General features: G+C 32.7%; 1 protein-coding gene across 1 annotated transcript in view; it reads left to right on the top strand.

Annotated features, from left to right (window-relative positions):
- Positions 1 to 25,096, top strand: part of LOC139842688 (uncharacterized) — a 35,887-nt gene extending 10,791 nt beyond the window's left edge. Inside the window, exon 4 of the mRNA XM_071832804.1 lies at positions 25,022 to 25,096. Within this exon, the coding sequence (XP_071688905.1) occupies positions 25,022 to 25,096 (75 nt within the window). The remainder of the gene's footprint in view (positions 1 to 25,021) is intronic.
- The last annotated feature ends 455 nt before the right edge of the window (positions 25,097 to 25,551 follow it).

The raw sequence follows: 25,551 nt of genomic DNA, 5'->3' as shown, positions 1-25,551 counted from the left end.
CAAGCTAATTTGCATGGTGTCCTCCCCATTTTATAAGACAGATCCTCTCATGGTTAGGATAAGTCTGACCACTTGGCGACCCTGTTTTATGTTGAGGTCCGTGGATTTCCTGCTGATTTTAGAGATGACTTTTTTAGATTTTTCGTCAACCTACAGCTGGTCTGGACGACAACTTCATGACCTAAATCAAGAAGCGCGTTTCTTTTTCGGAAGACTTTACTTCCTTTTAATGATGGAATTGATTCATCGTGTAGATCCATCTTTCTTACAGTAAATCGGGTAAAACTGTTTAGTTTAGTCCAAAGCAAGAGCATCTTCAATTATTTGTTACAGAAATATGTGACATATGTTTAAAATAACTTGGTAAATTTTCCCACACTTGGCTTTTATTTTCCTTTTTATTGTCCTCTATTCCATTTTAAATGAATTCTAACATTTTGGTTTGTTTCTCAATTTATGTCCTTTCCGAGGTAACAATAATTTCGGTGTTAACACCTAGTTTTATCGTTCATAAATATGTATAAACATGATTTTGAGTTCATTTAATTGAAAATTTTGAAATTTTTTTCTAGAATTGGGTAGTCAGTATATAAGACTAGGGCTGTTCTTTATTATTAGAGAGCACTAGATTCTAATACAACTACTGCTTTACTAGTATTTCTAATGGTAACCAAGTGTATAAGTTAAAAATTTTAAAAATCCGAAAGAATTTAACCCCTTCCCACACTTAAGATCTTGCAATGCCCTCATTTGCAAGAAATCAGTAACAATTTAAATTATTGAGGGTGATTAGTGTAGAAAAATGATTAAATTTTACCAAAGTTTCCAAACATATTGGTGTTTGTTTGCTGAATGATAAATGGTGCACATCATTTGTTCATTCCTTCTGTTGGTACATCACATTTGTTTTCCGTTTTGTCGTCAAAAGTAATAGCTTTTGCTGAACTTAATGGCAGTCTTTGAAAATGCGATGTTTTACCCTGTTTTGTACATGAGATAAACTACAAACACATATATACATATTTTTGAAGTTGGGTTTTCACACCACATTCAAAAATTATTAAAATCTAATAAAGTTAGAAAATTATAAAAGCTATTATAATAATAAAATAAGAAATAAGAAATAAGAAAATTAAGAATTAGGAACATTACAATAAAATAAACAAAAATAGAAAATTACGGATGAGGAGGATGGTTCCAGTGTGGGTCCCAAGCGTATCCATAGATGCTGTAAAATGCTTGGGCCGGGTCATATGTAGGATATGGAGGCCGGCTCTCTAAAGTCCAAGGAGCAAATTCGGGCATAACGGTAGGAATGTATTCTCTACCTACATGTATACAATGACTCATGATTTGGCTTTGATGATACTGCCAATCTTGAAATGCTTTTTGTCTAGCCATTTCATACTCGTGTCGAGCCATAAAAATTTGCATTTCCGTCATTGGATTACCCCCTCCCGATTGACCTTGCTGTTGTTCTCTCTCAACCTGTGGATGCCTGCCATCATAACGTGCTGCCGCGTTGTTTCGTTTCTTTAAGACTGGTCTGTTCGACCAGATAAGTGTTCTGGGTTTTCTGACCTCCGCGAGTGCGGTGGTGGGCCAGTTTAAATCACCGCGAGTCGCGGTGGTTTGCTTTTTTTTTTTTTTTTTTTATAAAAACCTTAACTTATAAAACAATTAATTAATTAATTTTAAAATTTTGTTTCCCTTGTTATTTAGGACGTGGTCGTTTCGGAACGATGTCCTAGTCCGTCCCTCGATAAAATTTTAAAATTTGTCAATTTAAAGCGCGGTTTTAAAAACAAATATTTTTGGGTTTTTTAATGTTTTTGGCATACTTTAATTCAATAAGATTAAAAATAATGATAATAAAAGTTCTCGTCTCTCCCTCGGGTAAAGCAATTTCGGTTCAACGACCTAGTCTTCAACTCACGACGAATTTTAAAAATCATATTTTTAACTTAACGAAATAAAGTAAATTTTTTTTTTAAATTCACACCAAAATTAAATTTAAAATGCATAAAATTAAAAATTCATATTAAAAAAATTAAAAATTCACACCAAACTTATATTATATTTTTGTTTTTATACAAACTTATATTAAAAATATTAAAATTTTCAAATATTTACAAACTTAAATATATTGATTTTAAAAAGTTCACAATATTAAATTAATATTTATATATTAATTTTAAAAAAACATGGTAAAAATAAAATTAAAAATCTTTTTGGTCTTTTATCCCACTTTAATCAATCAAATATTATCAAAAATATACGCCCCTCTTTTCGGTAAAGTAATTTCTGTTCCATGACCTAATTTAACTCATGACGAATTTTTGAAATATTTTGGGTTGATTGATTAAAGATATTTATACCTTAAGAATAAACGTTAAATTTCGCAGTGATGTAATAAATTTTTGTATGATATCAATAATTTCGGTCGCAAGACCTAATTTTATTGAATACCAATTTAATACTTTATAGCGAACAAATTAGCGTTTATTATCAAAAGGTTAAAAATAAAAATAAAAATAAAAACTGTACAAACTTACCTGTGAAATAGATTTCTTAGTGATATGCTCTAGCCCACTCATAAGATAGTCGGACTAATTGATTTTCCATGGCTACATAGGCGTAACCTCGAGCATTTAATGTTTTTTCTTCTAAACATATGAATTGTCCATCTCTGCATAAAGTAACAAATTCGGTGTTTGAATAGGTTTGATTATTTGAACATTTACCTTCGTGTGACCATTTTCCGCATTTGTGACATCTTTCAAGATGTCGTGCTCTTCTTTTCGCTGCGGATTTTGATTTTCCTTTACCAAATTGTAACTTATTATTTTCGCATCTGGATTCTTTTCTTACTCCGTCCAATTTTTCTCTGATTACTGATACCAGTTCACTCGGTAGTGTGTCATTATTACATTTAGTAATCAAAGCGTGTAGCATTAGACCATGGTTTAGTTCACAGGAAGTCTTCATTTCGTAAAAACCTAAAAAAAATAAAAATTCAGAATGGGGGAAGAAGACTAGTTCTTTAGGGTCTGCTAGGGAAAGACCATTCGAGTTCCATTTTCGAGAACTACACGAAAACAGAAAATCTTACTCTAACAGAAATACATATTATCCTTTAAAGACTTGATTCTCCCCACACTTAGTTTGCTGTGGTATCGAAATTGTGATTAACTTCGTTGTCGACTTCCATCGGACTATCTATGTAGTGTTTAACTCTGTGACCATTAACTTTAAATTCAATCTCATTTGAATTTATTAATTCTATCATTCTGTATGGGAAAACTCTTTTGACTATGAATGGTCCAGACCATCTTGATTTCAATTTTCCAGGAAATAGCTTGAATCGTGAATTGAAAAGAAGAACTCTGTCTCCTTCTTTAAATTCTTTTGAACTTCTGATTCTTTTATCATGCCATTTCTTCGTTCTTTCCTTATAGATTAATGAATTTTTGTATGCTTCATGTCTTAATTCTTCTAATTCGTTTAGTTGACATAGCCGTAGTCGTCCAGCTTCATGTAAATCAAGATTACATGTCTTCAAAGCCCAAAATGTTTTGTAGGCTGTTCTAAAAGCCCAGAGTGCATCCTCCAACTTAATGGACCATTCCTTCGGATTTGATCCTACGGTTTTCTCTAGAATACGTTTTAAAGCTCGGTTAGTATTTTCAACTTGTCCACTTGTTTGTGGATGATATGCGGTTGAGATTTTATGAGTTACTCCATATCTTTTGAGAACTTTCTCAAGTTGATTATTACAGAAATGATTTCCCCGATCACTTATTAAAGCTTTCGGTGTTCCAAACCTTGCAAAAAGACGTTTTAAAAAGTTGACTACAACTCGTGCATCGTTAGTTGGGAGAGCTTGTGCTTCCGCCCATTTAGATACATAATCAATGGCTACTAGAATATATAGATTATTATGAGATTTTGGAAATGGACCCATAAAGTCAATACCCCAAATGTCAAATACTTCACATACTTGAATGACATTTTGTGGCGTTTCATCACGTTGACTTATTTTTCCGGCCCTTTGACAAGCATCACAGGATTTGCAAAGAAGGTGTGCGTTTTTGTAAATTGTAGGCCAATAGAATCCAGCATCATAAACTTTTCTTGCTGTGAGTTGAGGCCCATAATGCCCTCCTGTTGGTCCTGTGTGACAATGGTTTAAGATTTTACTAGCTTCATCTCCGAATACACATCGGCGTATTATTCCATCGGGACAACTCTTAAACAAATGTGGATCTTCCCAGAAATAGTGTTTTATATCACTGAAGAATTTCTTTCGTTTTTCGTACGATAATCCTTTTTCAAGGAATCCACATACTAGGTAGTTTGCATAGTCTGCAAACCATGGAATTTTATTATAATCTATCTTCAATAGATATTCATCAGGAAAGTTGTCTTGTATGGCCGATTCATTTAGAACTTCTAATTCGGGATTTTCAAGACGAGAAAGATGATCAGCGGCGAGATTCTCTGCTCCTCTTTTATCTCGGATTTCAATATCGAACTCTTGTAAGAGTAAGATCCAACGGATTAATCTTGGTTTAGCATCTTGTTTCGAAAATAGGTATCAAAGAGCAGAATGGTCAGTATAGACCACTGTTTTAGCTAGAACGAGATATGATCGAAATTTGTCAAAAGCAAAGACAATAGCAAGGAGTTCTTTTTCAGTAGTTATGTAATTCGTTTGTGCTCCTTGTAACGTCTTACTAGCATAATATATAGGTTGAAATCGTTTTTCAATCCTTTGTCCTAAAACGGCTCCCATTGTAAAATCACTTGCATCGCACATAAGTTCAAACGGTAGATTCCAATTTGGAGTTATCATGATCGACGCATTAGTGAGTTTCTCTTTAAGTATATTAAAAGATTTAATGCATTCATCTGAAAAGATAAATGGAGCATCCTTTTCTAGGAGTTTATTCATAGGAGTGGCAATTTTAGAAAAATCTTTTATGAAACGTCGGTAAAAACCGGCATGCCCTAGAAAACTCCTAACTCCTCTAACATTGGTGGGATGTGGAAGTTTAGCAATTACATCTACTTTAGCTCTATCCACTTCAATTCCTTCTTTTGAGATTTTATGACCAAGAACGATGCATTCTTTAACCATGAAATGACATTTCTCCCAATTAAGTACTAAATTTGATTGTTCGCATCTAATAAGCATTCGTTCAAGATTAACTAGACATGATTCAAATGTATCACCGAAGACTGAAAAGTCATCCATGAAAACTTCCATGCATTCTTCTATCATGTCGTGAAAAATCGCCATCATGCACCTTTGAAAGGTTGCAGGGGCGTTGCAAAGTCCAAATGGCATGCGTTTGTAAGCAAAAGTACCATAAGGGCACGTGAACGTGGTTTTCTCTTGATCTTCGGGTGCTATTGGAATTTGGAAATATCCGGAAAAACCATCAAGAAAACAATAGTAACTGTTTCCGGCTAATCTTTCCAACATTTGATCAATAAAAGGTAAGGGAAAGTGATCTTTTCTAGTGGCGTCATTTAATTTTCTATAATCAATACATACACGCCATCCTGTTACAGTCCTAGTAGGAATAAGCTCATTTTTCTCATTTGTGATGACAGTCATGCCACCCTTCTTAGGTACGTATTGAACTGGGCTTACCCATGGACTATCAGAAATTGGATAAATTAAACCTGCATCAAGCAGTTTAATAATTTCTTTCTTAACTACATCTTGCATATTAGGATTTAGTCTTCGTTGGCGTTGCACATACGTTTTATGACCTTCTTCCATAAGGATTTTATGTGTGCAGTACGAAGGACTTATTCCTTTAATATCATGAATTTTCCATGCAATAGCTGGTTTATGAGCTTTTAACACAGAAATGAGTTGTGATTTCTCATTTTCAGTAAGAGAAGACGATATTATTACAGGTAATTCAGATTCACCATGTAAATAAGCGTATTCCAAATGATTTGGAAGTGGCTTTAACTCTAATGTCGGAGGTTCTTCTATCGATGATTTATATTGATATCTGTCTTCTTCTTTTAGCATTTGAATTTCTTCCGTTGTTGGTTCATATCCATTAGCTATTAGTGTAGCTAACATTTCAGTTTCATCAATTGGTTCAGTTCCTTCTCCTAAAGAACATTCTCCTGTTCCTTGTAATTCTAGAAATTCTTCTAACAATTCTGCATGTGAATCTATAGTTTGAATATAATAGCATGTATCATCTGCAGATTGCGGTTGTTGCATTGCTCTATCAACTGAAAAGGTAACACTCTCGTGCTCTATACTTAGGGTCAATTTCTTACCAAACACGTCTATCATTGCTTTAGCCGTGTTTAAGAATGGTCTTCCTAATATGAGAGGAACTTGAGAATCTTCTTCTATGTCCAGAACAACAAAATCTACTGAAAATACTAAAGTACCAACTTTAACTAGCATGTTCTCCATTATCCCTCTAGGATATTTTATTGATCGATCGGCTAGTTGTATGCTTATTCGTGTTGGTTTCAATTCTCCAAGGTCTAGTTTAGTGTATAGTGAATACGGCATTAAATTTATACTAGCACCTAAATCTGCCAATGCTTCTATTGAACTAAGACTACCCAGAAAACATGGAATTGTGAAACTTCCTGGATCTGATAGTTTTTCTGGTATCTTATTCAACAGCACTGCTGAACAATTAGCATTCATAGTAACAGCAGAGAGTTCTTCCATTTTCTTTCTATTCGATATTAGATCTTTCAGAAATTTAGCATATCTAGGCATTCCTGAAATCACATCAATGAAAGGAAGATTTACATTTATCTGTTTAAACATATCCAAGAATTTGGATTGCTCGGCTTCAAGTTTCTCTTTTTTCATTTTACTCGGGTAAGGAAGTGGTGGTTGGTATGGTTTAACATAAGGTTTAGCTTTAACAGTGTTATCTTCATTAACCTTTTTAACTACCGGTTCTTTTCCCTTATCTTGATCAGGTTGTGGTTCTTGTGGAGTAGGAATAGCTTCCTCAGAAATTACAGGTATTTCAGGTGGTTTAAGTGTAATACTACTTCTTGTGGTAATGGCTTTAGCTGTTTCATTCCGGGGCTTAGCATTTGTATCACTAGGTAAACTTCCCGATTTTCTTTCACCTATTAACCATGCTAGGTTACTCACTTCTTGTTCCAGATTTTGAATAGAAGCTTGTTGATTTCTAAATGCTTGAGTATTTTGTTCATTGGTTTGTTTCTGAGATGTGAAAAATTGTGTTTGAGATTCAACTAGCTTCGTCATCATATCTTCTAAATTCGGCTTATTATCATCGGTTTGTGGTGGTTTGTTTTGAAAATTAGGTCTTTGCTGATTGTAAGTATTATTAGATACTTGTTGATTACTAGGACCTTGTTAGTTGTTGTATGGAACATTTCGGTTATAATTCTGGTTTTGATTGTAAATTGGTCTTGGCGGTTGATAATTATTCTGATAATTATTTCCAGGCCTTTGGTTTATGTATGAAACATTTTCTCTTTGTTCCATTGTTAGTTCAATACTAAGACAGTCTTTTGTCAAATGTGGTCCTCCACACTACTCACAACTAATTCGTATTGAGTAGATATCTTTAGTCATCTTTTCCATTCGTCTCTCGACAGCATCTATCTTTGCAGAAATGGAATCTAAGTCATGGCTAGAATCGGCTCTAGCTGCTTTAGATGATCTAATGATATCTTTTTCTTGGTGCCACTCATGTGAGTGGGAAGCAGTGTTATCAATAATTTTGTAAGCATCAGTTTCTATTTTCTTCATAATGGAACCACCAGCTGCTATATCGATGTCTTTTCTTGTAGTGATGTCGCATCCTTGGTAGAATATTTGTACTATTTGAAAAGTGTCTAAACCATGTTGCGGACATCCTCTTAATAACTTTCCAAATCTGGTCCATGCCTCATATAGAGTTTCATTTGGCTTCTGTGTGAACGTAACTATTTCTCCTTGAAGTCTTACGGCTTTAGATGCCGGAAAGAATTGTTTAAGAAATTTTTCAACTAAAACGTCCCATGTATCAATCGCCCCTTCAGGTAACGATTCCAACCAATCTTTGGCTTCTCCCTTTAAAGTCCAGGGAAATAACATGAGATATATCTGTTCATCCTCCACTTCTCGAATTTTAAATAGTGTACAGATCCTATTAAAGGTACGAAGATGTTCATTTGGATCTTCCTTCGGTACACCACTAAATTGGCATTGATTAGTCACCATGTGTAGAATTTGTCCTTTGATTTCATAATCTGGCGCATTAATGTCTGGATGAATAATTGCGTGACCTTGGCCAGTGCGTTTAGCTCTCATTCGGTCTTCCATACTTAGAGGTTCCAGATTCTCCATTATTGAATTTGTTGAATCTGAATCACTAGAGGATTCTGATTTAATGGTTCATTCCTCAACAATCTCTGTTTGAATGATTGGTGGTTCCGGAGGAAAAATTAATGGTTCAGGATCTATGAATCGTCCCTGAATATTCTCCGGATTCTCAATTGTGAGATCGGGTTCAAAAAATGGATTATCGGAAATTTGAATTGGAGTACTTGGTCGACTGGATGACGATTCTAAAGGAAAATCAACGGCGACAATATTTGCTAGATGTCTTGATCGAGTTACAGGTGGTGAACGTACAAAAGGTGGTGAACGTCTTGCTCGGTGCATTCACTGAATATCCTATTAGTTTTTAAAAGGAAAGAAAAATTATATAAGTTATCCAATTAATAGACTTTTCTGATTTTGCCCACGTTTCGAATAGCCAAAAGATGCAGCAGAGGGGCAGGATTCGTTTGGTCTCAATATAATTGAGTACTGTTTGGCTCCAATAACCCGGTCCACGTACAAATCCAACTATTACTACGAACCAGAAAATTTTGATGTCTATCAATTTAACCACTTAAAATAAATTTTCGTAATTTAAAGAAATTTAGAGAAGAAGTAGAGAAAATTCTAAGTCCTAAAAACTAGAATGGCGAGAAATAAGAAAGAAAAAGTGCGCGTCGGAATTAAAATTAAAATTGGAGAAATAAGAAAGAAAAAGGGTGACTTATAAAACTTTAAAACACTCGACTAACCCAACCTTATTATTATCACTAACTTAAAATTAAAATTGCTAATTGAGATTACTAATTGGAGTGATAATTGATACATAGGTAAAAGGCGTCGAAAAATAAAAATAAGAAAGTAGCGCGTTGAAACTTAAAAAGGAACTAAAAACTAAGAATTAAAAGTTGCGTCTAAAAATATTAAAGCTTACAAGTAAAACTATATCCCAAATGGCAATAACTTAAAAAGGTACTAAAAACTTAGAACAGCGTCGCAAAATTCTAGAGCACCTAAATCTTAGTCTAAAGAAAAAAGCACTTAAGGGATTTTACGGCAAAACCTAAAAATCTAGAAATAAAAATAACTATGGCAATAACTATGACTTAAAACTAAATACGAGTAAAAAATACAAAAATTACGCTAAAACGAATAAAAAGGGATAAAATATAAAAATATACTAAAAGTTGTAAAAATTACAATTTTTATAAAAATATTATTTTTATATTATTTATTTTATAAAACTACTAATTTTATATATTAATAAAACTAATTAAACTTAAAATACAAAATAATTAAAAACTAAAACTAATTATAATAATAAATAATTAATAACCTAATTAGGTTTAATAGTAATAATTAATAATACTCCGTAATTATTATAGTTTGCAGAGTCAAAACCTAGCCTGTCAGTGGACCTCCGCGAGTGCGGTTGGTCCCGGTTCAAAACCTCCGCGAGTCGCGGAGGGTCAAATTTAAGCTGAGAAAGGGTTCGATTTTTTACAGGTTCAGTTTTTTTGTTTTGTTTTTCTGTTTAATCAAATATATATAAAATATAACTAAATATTTCTATAAAACAATAAAATACTTATATTTAAACTCAAAAATAAAAATACTTTTTAAATTTATATATTTTTTAACAACTCTTTTTGTATTTTTATATTTTTATATTTTTAAAAACTTATATTTTTATACGAAGAACTTAATAAAAACTTTTACAAATTTTTTTTTATATCATTAGCGTTGCGCTTTCGGCGTTTTAGTTCCCTGGCAGCGGCGCCAAAAATACTTGATGTGTGCGAGGTGGGGTACGAAATAGCTTATATTTTACTAGGAAAAACTATTAAATACGATACAATTTTACACAAGATATTTATTTATTTATAGAATGGATATACCTAAACCTTGCTACAACACTTATAGGCAGTGTACCTAATCGTACAGTAGTGTAGTTTTTAGTAAGTCCGGTTCGTTCCACAGGGAATCTTTTAAACAAAGCTTAACGCTATATTAGTTTTAATTTATAAAAAATACAAATATATATAAGTAATATTATTATTATAAAGGGGGTTTTTACCGTTTAATGATCGGTTTGTCGATTTTTAAAACTTTAGTCACAGTTAAAACCTAATGTAAAATATTAAATAAATAAAAGACTTAATTTAAAGCATAAAGTAAATAACGATAATGAAATTGCAATAAATAAAAGTGCGATAAAATAAACTTGCGATAATTAAAAAGTACGATAATTAAAAGTGCAATTAAATACAATAACAATAAATAAAAATGCAATAATTAGAAGTGCAATTAAATATGAAAATAAAGGAATTATGCTTATTTAAACTTCCGTAATCATGATGTTTGACGTGTTGATTTTAGTTTTATGCCCATGGGTTAATTGTCCTTTGTCCTGGATTATTCAATATGTCTGTCTGGTTTTTGTCCATAACAGTCCATCGGTCATAAATTTAAAGTGCGAGTGTCCTCGTCAAATTATCCTTATATCCGAAGTCAAATATTCCAACTAATTGGGGACTTAAACTGTAACAAAATTTTAATACTTTGTTTAATAATTACACCAGGTTATCGACTGCGTGTAACTCAAGGTTTTAATACTTTGTTAACAATTATGCCAAGTGTCCTTGTACATAATTTCACCCCTGTTTTAATAATTCTAGTGACTATTAATCCATTCCCGTGACCGGTTAAATGAACGATTATTCGTACATATAAATATCCCGCCCATCGTGTCCTATCGAGTGTATATGGTTATTTATAGGTATGTCCAATTGTAAATCTTTATATTAAAATTAACAAACTATCATTTAGTTAAACAAATATAAAGCCCATTAATAGCCCATAGTCTAATTTTCACAAGTGTCGTTCTTTTGTCCAAACCCCAATTATGGTACAAAGTCCAATTACCCAATTTTAGTAATTAGCCCAACATCATGATTACTTCGTTTTAAATAAGCATAATAATAATTTAGCTACGAGACATTAATGTAAAAAGGTTGAACATAACTTACAATGATTAAAAATAGCGTAGCGTTACACGGACAGAATTTCGACTTACACCCTTAGAACCTTCGCTAACATACCCTTATTATTAGAATTTAAAATTAAAATTAAAAGTAAAATATAAATATAAATATATATATATATATATATATATATATATATATATATATATATATATATATATATATATATATGTTTACATATGAGTGAATGAGAAAAAGATGTGTAAAAAATTCGGCTGAATGCTCGGCCTTTTAAAGGTGGATTTCTGACTTTTTGGGCTCCGCGAGTGCGGCCATTTTGTTCTTCAGAGCTCCACGAGTGCGGAGCTGTGGATTCCAGCTCACACAAGCTTGGCTCCTAGCTTGCCGACGGATTTATAATATAATATAATATATATATTAATTTTAAGAATTAATTATATATTATATTATATTCATGTGCATAGTTGACTTGTAATTTTTAGTCCGAAGTGATATTCGTTTAAATAATAAAAGGTGAAGACAAAAGACAGATTCGACGAATTGAAGACGCAAACAACCAAAAAGCTCAAAAGTACAAAATACAATCAAAGTGGTTCCAATTATTGATAAGAAACGTCTCAAAATTACAAGAGTACAAGACGCGAAACGCAAAGTACAAGATATTAAATTATACGCAAGGACGTTCGAAAATCCGAAACCGGGACCAAAGTCAACTCTCAACGCTCGACGCAACGGACTAAAAATTACAAGTCAACTATGCACATAAATATAATATAATATTTAAATAATTCTTATAATTATTTATATATTATATTTATTTGTAAAAACCGTCAGCATACAAAGAAACAAAGTCTTGTGAGCTGGAAAAGTGGCCATGCGATCGCATGGCCTGGCAGTTATAAAACCATGCGATCGCATGGAGGCCTTTTTCTTGCCACATGCCTATAAAAGGCAGGCTTTGCACGAACCTAAAACACATCTTTTTCTTTCCTTCTCTAAACGTAAACATATATATATATATATATGTGTATATATATATATATATATATATATATATATATTTTAATTTTAATTTTAATTTTAATTTTAAATTCTAATAATAAGGGTATGTTAGCGAATGTTGTAAGGGTGTAAGTCGAATTTAAGTCCGTGTAACGCTACGCTATTTTTAATCACTGTAAGTTATGGTTAATGTTATTTTTAAATTAATGTCTTGTCAAACCCCGTCCAAGTCCCCCTGGACGAAATCATCAATATCTGGTTCCATTGCGATGATCGACTCCAAGTAAGGTCCTTAGTATGAGCTAATGCACGGCGGAAGACTTAATTCGTACCTGAGAATAAACATGCTTTAAAAAGTCAACATAAAGTTGGTGAGATATATAGGTTTGATGCTAGCAGCGTTATAACTATGGACCACAAGATTTCATATTTATAAACATAATACACTCGCAAGTGTATGAAAAGCATTCCAAGCAGTGGGCACCCGGTAACTAGCCTTAACATGAGTGTGTACCCCTGAGTTATATAATATGTGCACCGAATCAAGTGCGTTCCGTTAACCTCGAAGTACTAAACACCCGTTCCTCTAGTTTAGTAGTGACTAGAATAACATCTGGGTGGGGGTGTAAAACCCGATAGATCTATCTTTAGGATTCGCGCCTACCAGTTCATAAACCAATAGTTAAAGTTACCAAGCTAGGGGATTTTTGATTCAAACCCATGTAGAACGTAATTTTAGTCACTTGTTTCCATAACGTAAATCATTTATAAAAACAGTGCATGTATTCTCAGCCCAAAAATATTTAAAGTTTAAAAAGGGACTATATACTCACCATACTGTATTTTGTAGTAAAAATACATATAACATCATTGGACACGTATAAGGTTGGCCTCGGATTCACGAACCTATAACATTCATATATATTAACACATTATAATTCAACTAAGTTTATATATATTTTGCTATGTATCAAGATTACTATTATTATATATAATTTTATTAATACTTATAATATTTTATAATACTTATTTGATATATATAATTTAACTAATGTTATAATAATAATATATTAATTAATATATTAAAATATAGTAGTTTGTAATATTAATTATATTTATATTATGTGTAATAACCATATTTTATATGTATAATATTTGTTGTAATAACAATAATAATGATAGTAATATTTGTGATCTAAATGATGAAAATAATAGTAATAATAATGATAATATTAATAAAAATAAATATATTATACCTTAGAAACAAAAAGAGATAAACTGCTAGGGGCGGGACTCGAACCCGCGACCTCTCATTAACAGACACAATACCGTAACCATCTGAGCTGAACTGCTTATCTTTTTCATTACTCGAACAAATACAATTAACCATCAATACCAATTTTATTAACGGCATCTATATCATGTATCTGACTGACCTCAGCTCCCCTCGGCCCAATTGCAGATATCCGAAGCCCAATCCCATAGCCCAATAGAATGGTCCGTTTCACATACCCAATTTACATTAATAATAATTATAAGTATATCTAAATATAAAGAGCTACGCGTTTTCTTTTGTTGGCGGCTCTCAATCAGATCGAGATCTAGCAGAAGTGAACGCAGGGAAAGCATCACAGGTTAGGGTTTCTTTGATTCATCAACTGATAAATCAAACATCGATCCTAAATGCTTAATAATTCATCGATTCATTAACATCACCGTTCAAAGACATCATCAGTCTTCATCGTCCTCGCTAACCGTCATCCCTCATCAATCAAGTAATCGGTAAATCAGTTAATTCAAGTAAGCAATCGATTCAATGATATCCCCTTAATTACTATAATCCTTCTATATTTTCTGTTTACACAACTATTCGAATCAAGAGTAGTAATTTATGATGTTCTTGGTGGGTTTATTGATAGTATTCGAAGAAGATGATAAGGGTTTGTGGTGTTTGAGTTTCAGGTGACCCGATTTGGTTGGATTAAAGGACTCGCTAATTTCAGCTGCTGCAGCATCAGTTCTTCTTCTTCTGGTTCTAAAGTGCAACAGACAGTAATCAACTACAATACCAAAGTATAATTGAAGTAAAAGAAGCTGAGGAGTTTAGTTGATGTTTGTTGCTGGTGTAGTTGAGTGTTGGTAATGAACCGAAACCAAAAAAAAATATATACTCATGGTTGTTTTAATGTTGTTGCAGGCCTGAAGACAGCAGGAGAAGCGGTGTTTAAGTATCACAGGAATAGGTGAAGCTTTGGTGAGTTTCGGGTAGAACAGGTATAAGTTACAGGTTGTTTATGGTTTTCAAGTGTGAAGTATTCTGTATGTGTATAGGTATATATATATATAGATAAAGAATATATGTATAGATGAAATAAATGGTGGTCAAAAGATATATGTATATATTATAGTGGTGAATGATTTGGTGTGGTGACCGATATGAGTTTATGTTGTTGATTTCTTAGATGGGATACAAAAGTGGGTTTACTGGGTTTTTGGTGTGAGTTCCGACTTGAGTAATAAACAAGAAGGTAATTGTACGTGTTTGATAGGTTGTGTGGTTTGTGTTTGTACCACAGAAACGAAGATGATGGTAGAGGGTTGACGGTTGGGGTCCTTATTGGTGATGGTGTTGTGATGGAGTGGTGATGATCTTGAAGGCCGATGGTTCTAGCTCAATGGTGGTGAATGGTGGAGGATGCCATGGTTGTGAAGGTTGTTGTGAATTTATATGAAAATGTAACTATATCAATTACTCCGCATGTCAAATATATAGAAATAGATAGATTGATGAAATTAGAAAAGAAAACAGTGTTATGATTTGAACGGGGTTGTTTGCTTGTGATTATTGCATCTACAACATTGAATTAGTAAGAAAAAGGAATCAAAAGCAGAAAGGGAAAGTTACCAACTTTTGTACAATTTATTGAATCTGATATCCAAATATGTCGTTTCCATTTGTCTATTACATATTTAATAGTATAGTTTTATTAATGAAGCAATACAAATATTTACATATTAGAAGTACTAATAATAATACATATAGAAATAAATATTAATAATAATAATAATAATAATAATAATGATAATAGGAATAATACATCTATTAATATTTAAGAATAATGATAATAATAATCTTTATAATTCTTAATATTTGTTATACTATCAATAATTTATAATACAACTACCTAATGACAACAATTATATTAACTGTAAATATTTAGATTAAAATTATAATATATACATAAATCTGATATTGATTTTGAGGTTAGTGTTAGTATTATAATAAGAGTAATGACATGGTTATTTACAAATAATTGTTCGTGAATCGTCAGGCTTGGTCAAAGGGTAACTGATTATCCGAATATAGATTTTAAACTTTCTAGACTCAAAATTACAAATTTTGCTTATCGTGTCGGAAACATATAGAGAATAAGGTTTAAATTTGGTCGGAAATTTCCGGGTCGTTACAGTACCCACCCGTTAAAGAAATTTCGTCCCCGAAATTTGGTAGAGGTTGTCATAAATAACAATAGGAATGTTTTCATGACAAATATGAGGTAATAATAGAGTTTTATCATTATTGAAAGATATGGATAATACGATTCGATCATGTGAGGTGCACGAGCGAAGCTATCACAAAAGAATGAAATGAGTGAATATGGAATTGCTTTTACCGATGACGTGATTAGGATTAATTTCCGGAATTCGTAGGTATGAGATTTGGAATGAACATAACAAATGTTCTCAGAAAGGAATGGTAATGTCACGATTTTGATTTGTTAAATTACTAGAATATCCAGAAAAATAGAACTATCAAGATGATTTGTTCTTAATATGTTTTGGTATTTGATAGAATGTAAAAGCCGTGTAACATGGCACATGATGACGGTACTGTGATTCATCACATTCCATTAGAAACTTAACATGACTTACTGTAATATAATGAAGTTGATCAAGTTTCATTATATTATACTAATTTATGCATCAGTTCCCAACACTACTTCAAAACATTCCTATTTTAAACTTGAAGGTTTCAGAATTTAGAAACTAATACAGTTTCTTTTATATTGTAACACAGATGTTACGAAGTGATAAATGATTTCAGATGGGAATAATATCTCCAGAAATTTGAAGAATATGCATAACAGAAGATATGAAAATATCTTATAATCTCTAAGATAAAATATTGATGAAGAATATCATCCGAAAAGGTTTAAAATAAGGAGTAGGGTTCTTACTAACGATTTCAGCAGGCACTGAATCCTTTGAAGTCGAGTTTTGTTTTCGTGATTTGTTCACAGTTTCCTTCATACTTTGCTCAATCCGTTTTTCAATTTCAACCCTTCTCTTTTTCTGAGCTTTTCCAACATACTTTACTTCATCGTAACTTTTGACTGTTAAGGTCTTTTACGGTTTTTGCTGCTTCATCAACATTTCAAGAACTACTTCATAGTCCAAGGTGTTTTTCAGAAACTTCACATTCGAAATATGTAATTCTTAGGGATAAACATTTTTGGTATAACTGGGAGAATTTCTACGATATTTTCAATATACTGTTTGCGAATTTCGCCAAAGAGATAATGAGTTGCTGGTACATTGAGAAGTCGAAGTGGAGCTGTGACAAAATTAGCTTCTTGAAAAGGAATTGAAGGGTTGTTTTTGCTAACAAATGACAGAGGATTCAACACGGTATGTGTTAAACTATGAATTTGGTTTCGAGAGTTTTTTTCAAGTGCATAAATCTTTTCTTCCGTAGATGAAATGCGGTGGGTTCATCTTTCCGATCAAGATATTTTCAAGAATCATGAAGAGTTGTGAATGCGAATTGTAATCACCAAGACACGAATGAAGTTTAAGATAGAATCAAGTGGCAAACTTAAAGATTAGTTTAGTTTCATATGTTATAATCAGCATTTTAACTCATTTTATTTGTCCAAAGTTAGCAGTCCAATAGTCTGATTGTTCAATGATTCATATATAACTTAATATATAATATTCGAATTAAATAATACGTATCGTGACCCATGTACCGGTCTCGGTGTCGATCACAACTCAAAGTATATATATATTTTGGAATCAACTCCGACCCTGTATAGCCAACTCCCACCTTCACATATAGAGTGTCTACGGTTGTTCCGAAATATATATATAGATGGGTCGATATGATAAGTCGAAACCTTGCATACGTGTCCCGTTATTTAAAGTGCGTAAAAGTAAATAACAGAAATTAAATGATGATAAATAAAATTGCGAGAATGTAAATTGCGATAAATTAAATGTTAATCAGTTAGCTGGGAACAGTTAGCCGGAACAGTTAGCGTGGAAATCCTTAACAGATTTTTAATTAGTTAATTCGTGTGTTTCTAACAAATTTTATTATATCCATTGTTTTCTTCATTATGCCACTTGTTGGATTCGGATAAATCAAAATCCAAATATGAAATTGAATGAAAATGGTTTTCGGTGAACGGATTTGTATATCGGTGGTTGTAAGTAGAATAGCAAATGACCGTTGAATCAGATTCGAAGAATGTACAATGTAACTTATTAATGTGAATTCTAAATATTCCTCGGGTACTACCTACCCGTTAAAATATTTTCATCATTAATAGTTTGTACGAAAGAATTTTAAATTACAATCTTTATGAAAATATACTTGCATATATATTTTCATCGGATATAATTATGGATTTAATGAGTCAAAAACTCATTTGATTTATTGTTAATACTAGATTACATAATCTCTAAAGCATTAGAGATTGCATAATTGCCATATCGAACGAAGGTAAATGGGGTAGAACAATACGTAGAACGAAATTATTCGATGTAGAACGATATGTAGAACGAAGATCATGCTTGAAGTATAAATGGTGATATTGAGGCGTGTAATGTTGATATTCGAGGTACAGATTGTGATATTGAGAGTTACGGCGCGGTTATGGTTTAGAGATGATAAGGGTACTGTCGACGTCGATGATGGTGGTACTGATTATGCTGCTGGTGCTGCTGGTGTTCGTAACCTTCGCACCAGGTTCTCCAAAGTCGTCACACGAGCGCGTAGTTCGTTAACTTCTTCTAGTACTACGGAATGATTGACGGTTGAAGCGAGTGAATGAATAAGATTCGAACTATGGGATAGTATGTAATCGTGATGGGATACTCGGAAAAAAGGGAGAGGAAATGGTTTCTCGAACAGGTTCGCCAGTAAGCGCTTCAGGTTGAAAAGGGGAATTTGGTGGATGGAAGAGATCTTCGATGTGAAATGATTTTTGGATATCGGATGATATTCTAGCTATTTAGAATATCTACATATATATTACTAAAGATTTTGTAGACTACAGAAGAATTTGCAGCATATATCAGGCAAATCTACAGATACGTCAAGATAGAAATTATCAGATACGCTAAGATATGGATTTCGTCTATACACTATCGATGCACAAAATGTAGTAAGACGTGTCTAGACTTATGAATGATAAGCAGACAACTTCCTAAGGATGATAAGCAGATGATTTCCGACTAGTTATGATAAGCAAAACTTTTTGACATGCAGACACGGTCAAAGTCCAGACTCACTAATGTATCCTAACAACCACCAGTTAGACACACTAATGGGAGACCTGGTTCACTAAGACCAACGCTCTGATACCATTCTGTCAAACCCCGTCCAAGTCCCCCTGGACGAAATCATCAATATCTGGTTACATTGCGATGATCGACTCCAAGTAAGGTCCTTAGTATGAGCTAATGCACGGCGGAAGACTTAATTCGTACCTGAGAATAAACATGCTTTAAAAAGTCAACATAAAGTTGGTGAGATATATAGGTTTGATGCTAGCAGCGTTATAACTATGGACCACAAGATTTCATATTTATAAACATAATACACTCGCAAGTGTATGAAAAGCATTCCAAGCAGTGGGCACCCGGTAACTAGCCTTAACATGAGTGTGTACCCCTGAGTTATATAATATGTGCACCGAATCAAGTGCGTTCCGTTAACCTCGAAGTACTAAACACCCGTTCCTCTAGTTTAGTAGTGACTAGAATAACATCTGGGTGGGGGTGTAAAACCCGATAGATCTATCTTTAGGATTCGCGCCTACCAGTTCATAAACCAATAGTTAAAGTTACCAAGCTAGGGGATTTTTGATTCAAACCCATGTAGAACGTAATTTTAGTCACTTGTGTCCATAACGTAAATCATTTATAAAAACAGTGCATGTATTCTCAGGCCAAAAATATTTAAAGTTTAAAAAGGGACTATATACTCACCATACTGTATTTTGTAGTAAAAATACATATAACATCATTGGACACGTATAAGGTTGGCCTCGGATTCACGAACCTATAACATTCATATATATTAACACATTATAATTCAACTAAGTTTATATATATTTTGCTATGTATCAAGATTACTATTATTATATATAATTTTATTAATACTTATAATATTTTATAATACTTATTTGATATATATAATTTAACTAATGTTATAATAATAATATATTAATTAATATATTAAAATATAGTAGTTTGTAATATTAATTATATTTATATTATGTGTAATAACCATATTTTATATGTATAATATTTGTTGTAATAACAATAATAATGATAGTAATATTTGTGATCTAAATGATGAAAATAATAGTAATAATAATGATAATATTAATAAAAATAAATATATTATACCTTAGAAACAAAAAGAGATAAACTGCTAGGGGCGGGACTCGAACCCGCGACCTCTCATTAACAGACACAATACCGTAACCATCTGAGCTGAACTGCTTATCTTTTTCATTACTCGAACAAATACAATTAACCATCAATACCAATTTTATTAACGGCATCTATATCATGTATCTGACTGACCTCAGCTCCCCTCGGCCCAATTGCAGATATTCGAAGCCCAATCCCATAGCCCAATAGAATGGTCCGTTTCACATACCCAATTTACATTAATAATAATTATAAGTATATCTAAATATAAAGAGCTACGCGTTTTCTTTTGTTGGCGGCTCTCAATCAGATCGAGATCTAGCAGAAGTGAACGCAGGGAAAGCATCACAGGTTAGGGTTTCTTTGATTCATCAACTGATAAATCAAACATCGATCCTAAATGCTTAATAATTCATCGATTCATTATCATCACCGTTCAAAGACATCATCAGTCTTCATCGTCCTCGCTAACCGTCATCCCTCATCAATCAAGTAATCGGTAAATCAGTTAATTCAAGTAAGCAATCGATTCAATGATATCCCCTTAATTACTATAATCCTTCTATATTTTCTGTTTACACAACTATTCGAATCAAGAGTAGTAATTTATGATGTTCTTGGTGGGTTTATTGATAGTATTCGAAGAAGATGATAAGGGTTTGTGGTGTTTGAGTTTCAGGTGACCCGATTTGGTTGGATTAAAGGACTCGCTAATTTCAGCTGCTGCAGCATCAGTTCTTCTTCTTCTGGTTCTAAAGTGCAACAGACAGTAATCAACTACAATACCAAAGTATAATTGAAGTAAAAGAAGCTGAGGAGTTTAGTTGATGTTTGTTGCTGGTGTAGTTGAGTGTTGGTAATGAACCGAAACCAAAAAAAAATATATACTCATGGTTGTTTTAATGTTGTTGCAGGCCTGAAGACAGCAGGAGAAGCGGTGTTTAAGTATCACAGGAATAGGTGAAGCTTTGGTGAGTTTCGGGTAGAACAGGTATAAGTTACAGGTTGTTTATGGTTTTCAAGTGTGAAGTATTCTGTATGTGTATAGGTATATATATATATAGATAAAGAATATATGTATAGATGAAATAAATGGTGGTCAAAAGATATATGTATATATTATAGTGGTGAATGATTTGGTGTGGTGACCGATATGAGTTTATGTTGTTGATTTCTTAGATGGGATACAAAAGTGGGTTTACTGGGTTTTTGGTGTGAGTTCCGACTTGAGTAATAAACAAGAAGGTAATTGTACGTGTTTGATAGGTTGTGTGGTTTGTGTTTGTACCACAGAAACGAAGATGATGGTAGAGGGTTGACGGTTGGGGTCCTTATTGGTGATGGTGTTGTGATGGAGTGGTGATGATCTTGAAGGCCGATGGTTCTAGCTCAATGGTGGTGAATGGTGGAGGATGCCATGGTTGTGAAGGTTGTTGTGAATTTATATGAAAATGTAACTATATCAATTACTCCGCATGTCAAATATATAGAAATAGATAGATTGATGAAATTAGAAAAGAAAACAGTGTTATGATTTGAACGGGGTTGTTTGCTTGTGATTATTGCATCTATAACATTGAATTAGTAAGAAAAAGGAATCAAAAGCAGAAAGGGAAAGTTACCAACTTTTGTACAATTTATTGAATCTGATATCCAAATATGTCGTTTCCATTTGTCTATTACATATTTAATAGTATAGTTTTATTAATGAAGCAATACAAATATTTACATATTAGAAGTACTAATAATAATACATATAGAAATAAATATTATTAATAATAATAATAATAATAATAATGATAATAGCAATAATACATCTATTAATATTTAAGAATAATGATAATAATAATCTTTATAATTCTTAATATTTGTTATACTATCAATAATTTATAATACAACTACCTAATGACAACAATTATATTAACTGTAAATATTTAGATTAAAATTATAATATATACATAAATCTGATATTGATTTTGAGGTTAGTGTTAGTATTATAATAAGAGTAATGACATGGTTATTTACAAATAATTGTTCGTGAATCGTCAGGCTTGGTCAAAGGGTAACTGATTATCCGAATATAGATTTTAAACTTTCTAGACTCAAAATTACAAATTTTGCTTATCGTGTCGGAAACATATAGAGAATAAGGTTTAAATTTGGTCGGAAATTTCTGGGTCGTTACATGTCTCGTAGCTAAGTTATTATTATGCTTATTTAATACCGAAGTAATCATGATGTTGGGCTAAAATATTTAAAATTGGGTAATTGGGCTTTGTACCATAATTGGGGTTTGGACAAAAGAACGACACTTGTAGAAATTAGACTATGGGCTATTAATGGGCTTTATATTTGTTTAATTAAATGATAGTTTGTTAATTTAATATAAAGATTTACAATTGGATGTACCTATAAATAACCATCTACACTCGATCGGACACGATGGGCGGGATATTTATATGTACGAATAATCGTTCATTTAACCGGACACGGGAATGGATTAATAGTTAATAGACCTATTAAAACAGGGGTGAAATTATATACAAGGACACTTGGCGTAATTGTTAACAAAGTATTAAGACCTTGTTACAGTTTAAGTCCCCGATTAGTTGAAATATTTGACTTCGGATATAAGGATAATTTGACGAGGACACTCGCACTTTATATTTATGACTGATGGACTGTTATGGACAAAAACCAGACGGACATATTAAATAATCCAGGACAAAGGACAATTAACCAATGAGAATAAACTAAAATCAACACGTCAAACATCATGATTACGGAAGTTTAAATAAGCATAATTCCTTTATTTTCATATTTAATTGCACTTTTAATTATCGCACTTTTATTTATTGTCATTGTATTTAATTGCAATTTTAATTATCACACTTTTATTTATCGCAATTTCATTATCGTTATTTACTTTACGCTTTAAATTAAGTTATATTTATATTTTACATTAGGTTTTAACTGCGACTAAAGTTTTAAAATCGACAAACCGGTCATTAAATGGTAAAAACCCCTTTTATAATAATATTATTACTTATATATATTTTTGTATTTTTACAAATATAGTTTAAACTAATATAGAGTTAAGCTTGTTTAATTTTCCCTGTGAAACGAACCGGACTTACTAAAAACTATACTACTGTACGATTAGGTACACTACCTATAAGTGTTGTAGCAAGGTTTAGGTATATCCATTCTATAAATAAATAAATATATTGTGTAAAATTGTATCGTATTTAATAGTATTTCATTGTAAAAATAATACTATTTCCTAGTACCCCTCGCAAACATCAAGTATTTTTGACACTCGACCAAGTGTGTCTGATTTCTGACCAGATGATTTAACTTAGTCAGTCGACCGAGCGAGAGGACACACGACCGAGTGTTTGGACACAGTCGACTGGCTGTGCTAGTCAGTCGACCGAGTGTCTTTGTGGCCAGAATATTTTACTAAGTGTTGATACCTAGCCATTATGCTGCCCGCGTGTCTTATGATAATCAGGATGTAAATTCTGAAAATGCATAAGTGTTAGGTGGACTTTTAGTGGTGCTTTTAATACTAATTTGCTGTATTGTGTTGTCTTGTGCTAACGAATAGAAACTAACTTGATTTATCTTATGTTCAGGTGATAAGGATAAGGAAGCAGCTCAGTGATAGATTATCTGAGCTAGTTTTTGGTATTCAGTGAGTGGGTCTATATCCGGATATAGTATTAAGTAGCTGACACACTACTTGTTCAGTCTCTTTACTCTTATGTTTATATCCAGTATGATCACCATGCGTAGTTAGATATTGCCATGCTAGTTAGGACGATTGCATGAATGATTATCTGTGATCCTATGTGCGCACTATTAGTTGGACACCAACCGAGGTGGCAAGTTTGAGAACCCACCGAGGCGGCAAGGTAGGGTTTGTATGAGGTCGACCGTGGTAGCCTGGTCGGGTCATGATGTTACTGATTGTTCAGTATAGCATAGAAGAACACATGTGTTGCATCTGGACGGTTATGCAGTGGAATCGGTAAAGCGGACTATCGGTAGACTGTAGCCTGATCAGGTAAGTCGTATGCTCGTACAAGCCGTCGATCCTCATATTGCCAGTTGTTTTTTTTATGCTAGTTCAGAACGTTAGCATATATGTGACCCTTTCATGTTCAGTTGCTTATGCTTGGTCTGTTAGATAGTATCCATTCACTTAGCAGTTGTGCTAATTCCACCACATTTCCACCCATTGCAGGTTTAGGTACTGTTGCTTAGGACGGATGTTGCGGATGGGATCGAAGACATGTTTGACTATAAGCTGAACTATGATGTTTTCTCTTTTTTGTACTGTTTTCACGTAACACCGTCGTTTTGTAAAGTTGTAATCAATGTTAACTAAGTTGATTTCTTAACTATGGTTTTGTAAACGTTAACCAGGGTTATTTTAGTAATTACATGTACTTCCGCTGTGATAAAAAAATCAGGGTGTTACAAAAACTATCTTAATTGTTTTCTTGTTTTCATTCTATAGACATAAAAAACAAAAATATTGTTTTTACTTTTAATCTACTCTGATTTGGCTAATTGTTAAATAGCCACAAAACCAATTATCTCGTTCTTTCATTTTTCATAGATTAACTTAGTTTATTTTCATTAGTTGCAATCTTAATTTCCACGTTTAAACTGTCCTTGGCACGATCGGGTACACTGCCCGTTAGTGTGTAGTAATCTTTTGAACCGGTATTATCCATTATAAATTATAGACGCGATTTTACACATCAAGTTTTTGGCGCCGCTGTCGGGGACAGTTGTGTGTCAATTTGAGATTGTTTGCTATTTGTGATTTATTTGAGTCTATTTGTTTTTAGTAGTATTATTTTAGATTTAGTTTTACTTTCTATATTATTTTATTTTACATTGTATTGTGTCGGTGCTTTTATTTTTTTTCTAGTTTTTGTCAGTTGCAGGAAGATGCTTAATTGTTGGAGCCATTGAGAGGATGAAATTAACAAGATGGTCAGATTAAATGAAGAAAGTAACTGATTTTATGATCAAATGAACAAAGAGATGCAGTCATCCCGCGAGTACCTGAATCAAAATTGTAGATGGTTATATGGTCTTCAGGATGAGCAACCAAGCGTTGTAACCACAAGTTTTGGGAATGAAATTGTAGAGGATGTTGTTAAACTAAAGGATCAAAATTCAAACTTAGAGGATATGATGTGTAAGTTTATTGCCACTCAAATAGAGTTTATTGCAACTCAAACACAAACTAATGAGAGGTATGCACAAATGTTTAGAGATCAGGAGCTATCCATTCTAAATTTAGAGCAACAGATAAGCAACATAACACATGTGTTGGTTCATATTCCAAGTGAGCAAGAGTGTACGGGTATTGGGGATGATTTGATGATAAATGAAGTTGATCAAGAGCCTGTCCCTATAGACAGACATTCCGAGTTATTGATGGAGTTCCCAAAA

This window comes from Rutidosis leptorrhynchoides, chromosome 4 (assembly GCF_046630445.1).
Source record: "Rutidosis leptorrhynchoides isolate AG116_Rl617_1_P2 chromosome 4, CSIRO_AGI_Rlap_v1, whole genome shotgun sequence".
Classification (NCBI taxonomy): Eukaryota; Viridiplantae; Streptophyta; class Magnoliopsida; order Asterales; family Asteraceae; genus Rutidosis; species Rutidosis leptorrhynchoides.
Note: the sequence above shows the minus strand (reverse complement) of the source record. Positions and strands in the feature narration are given on the sequence as shown.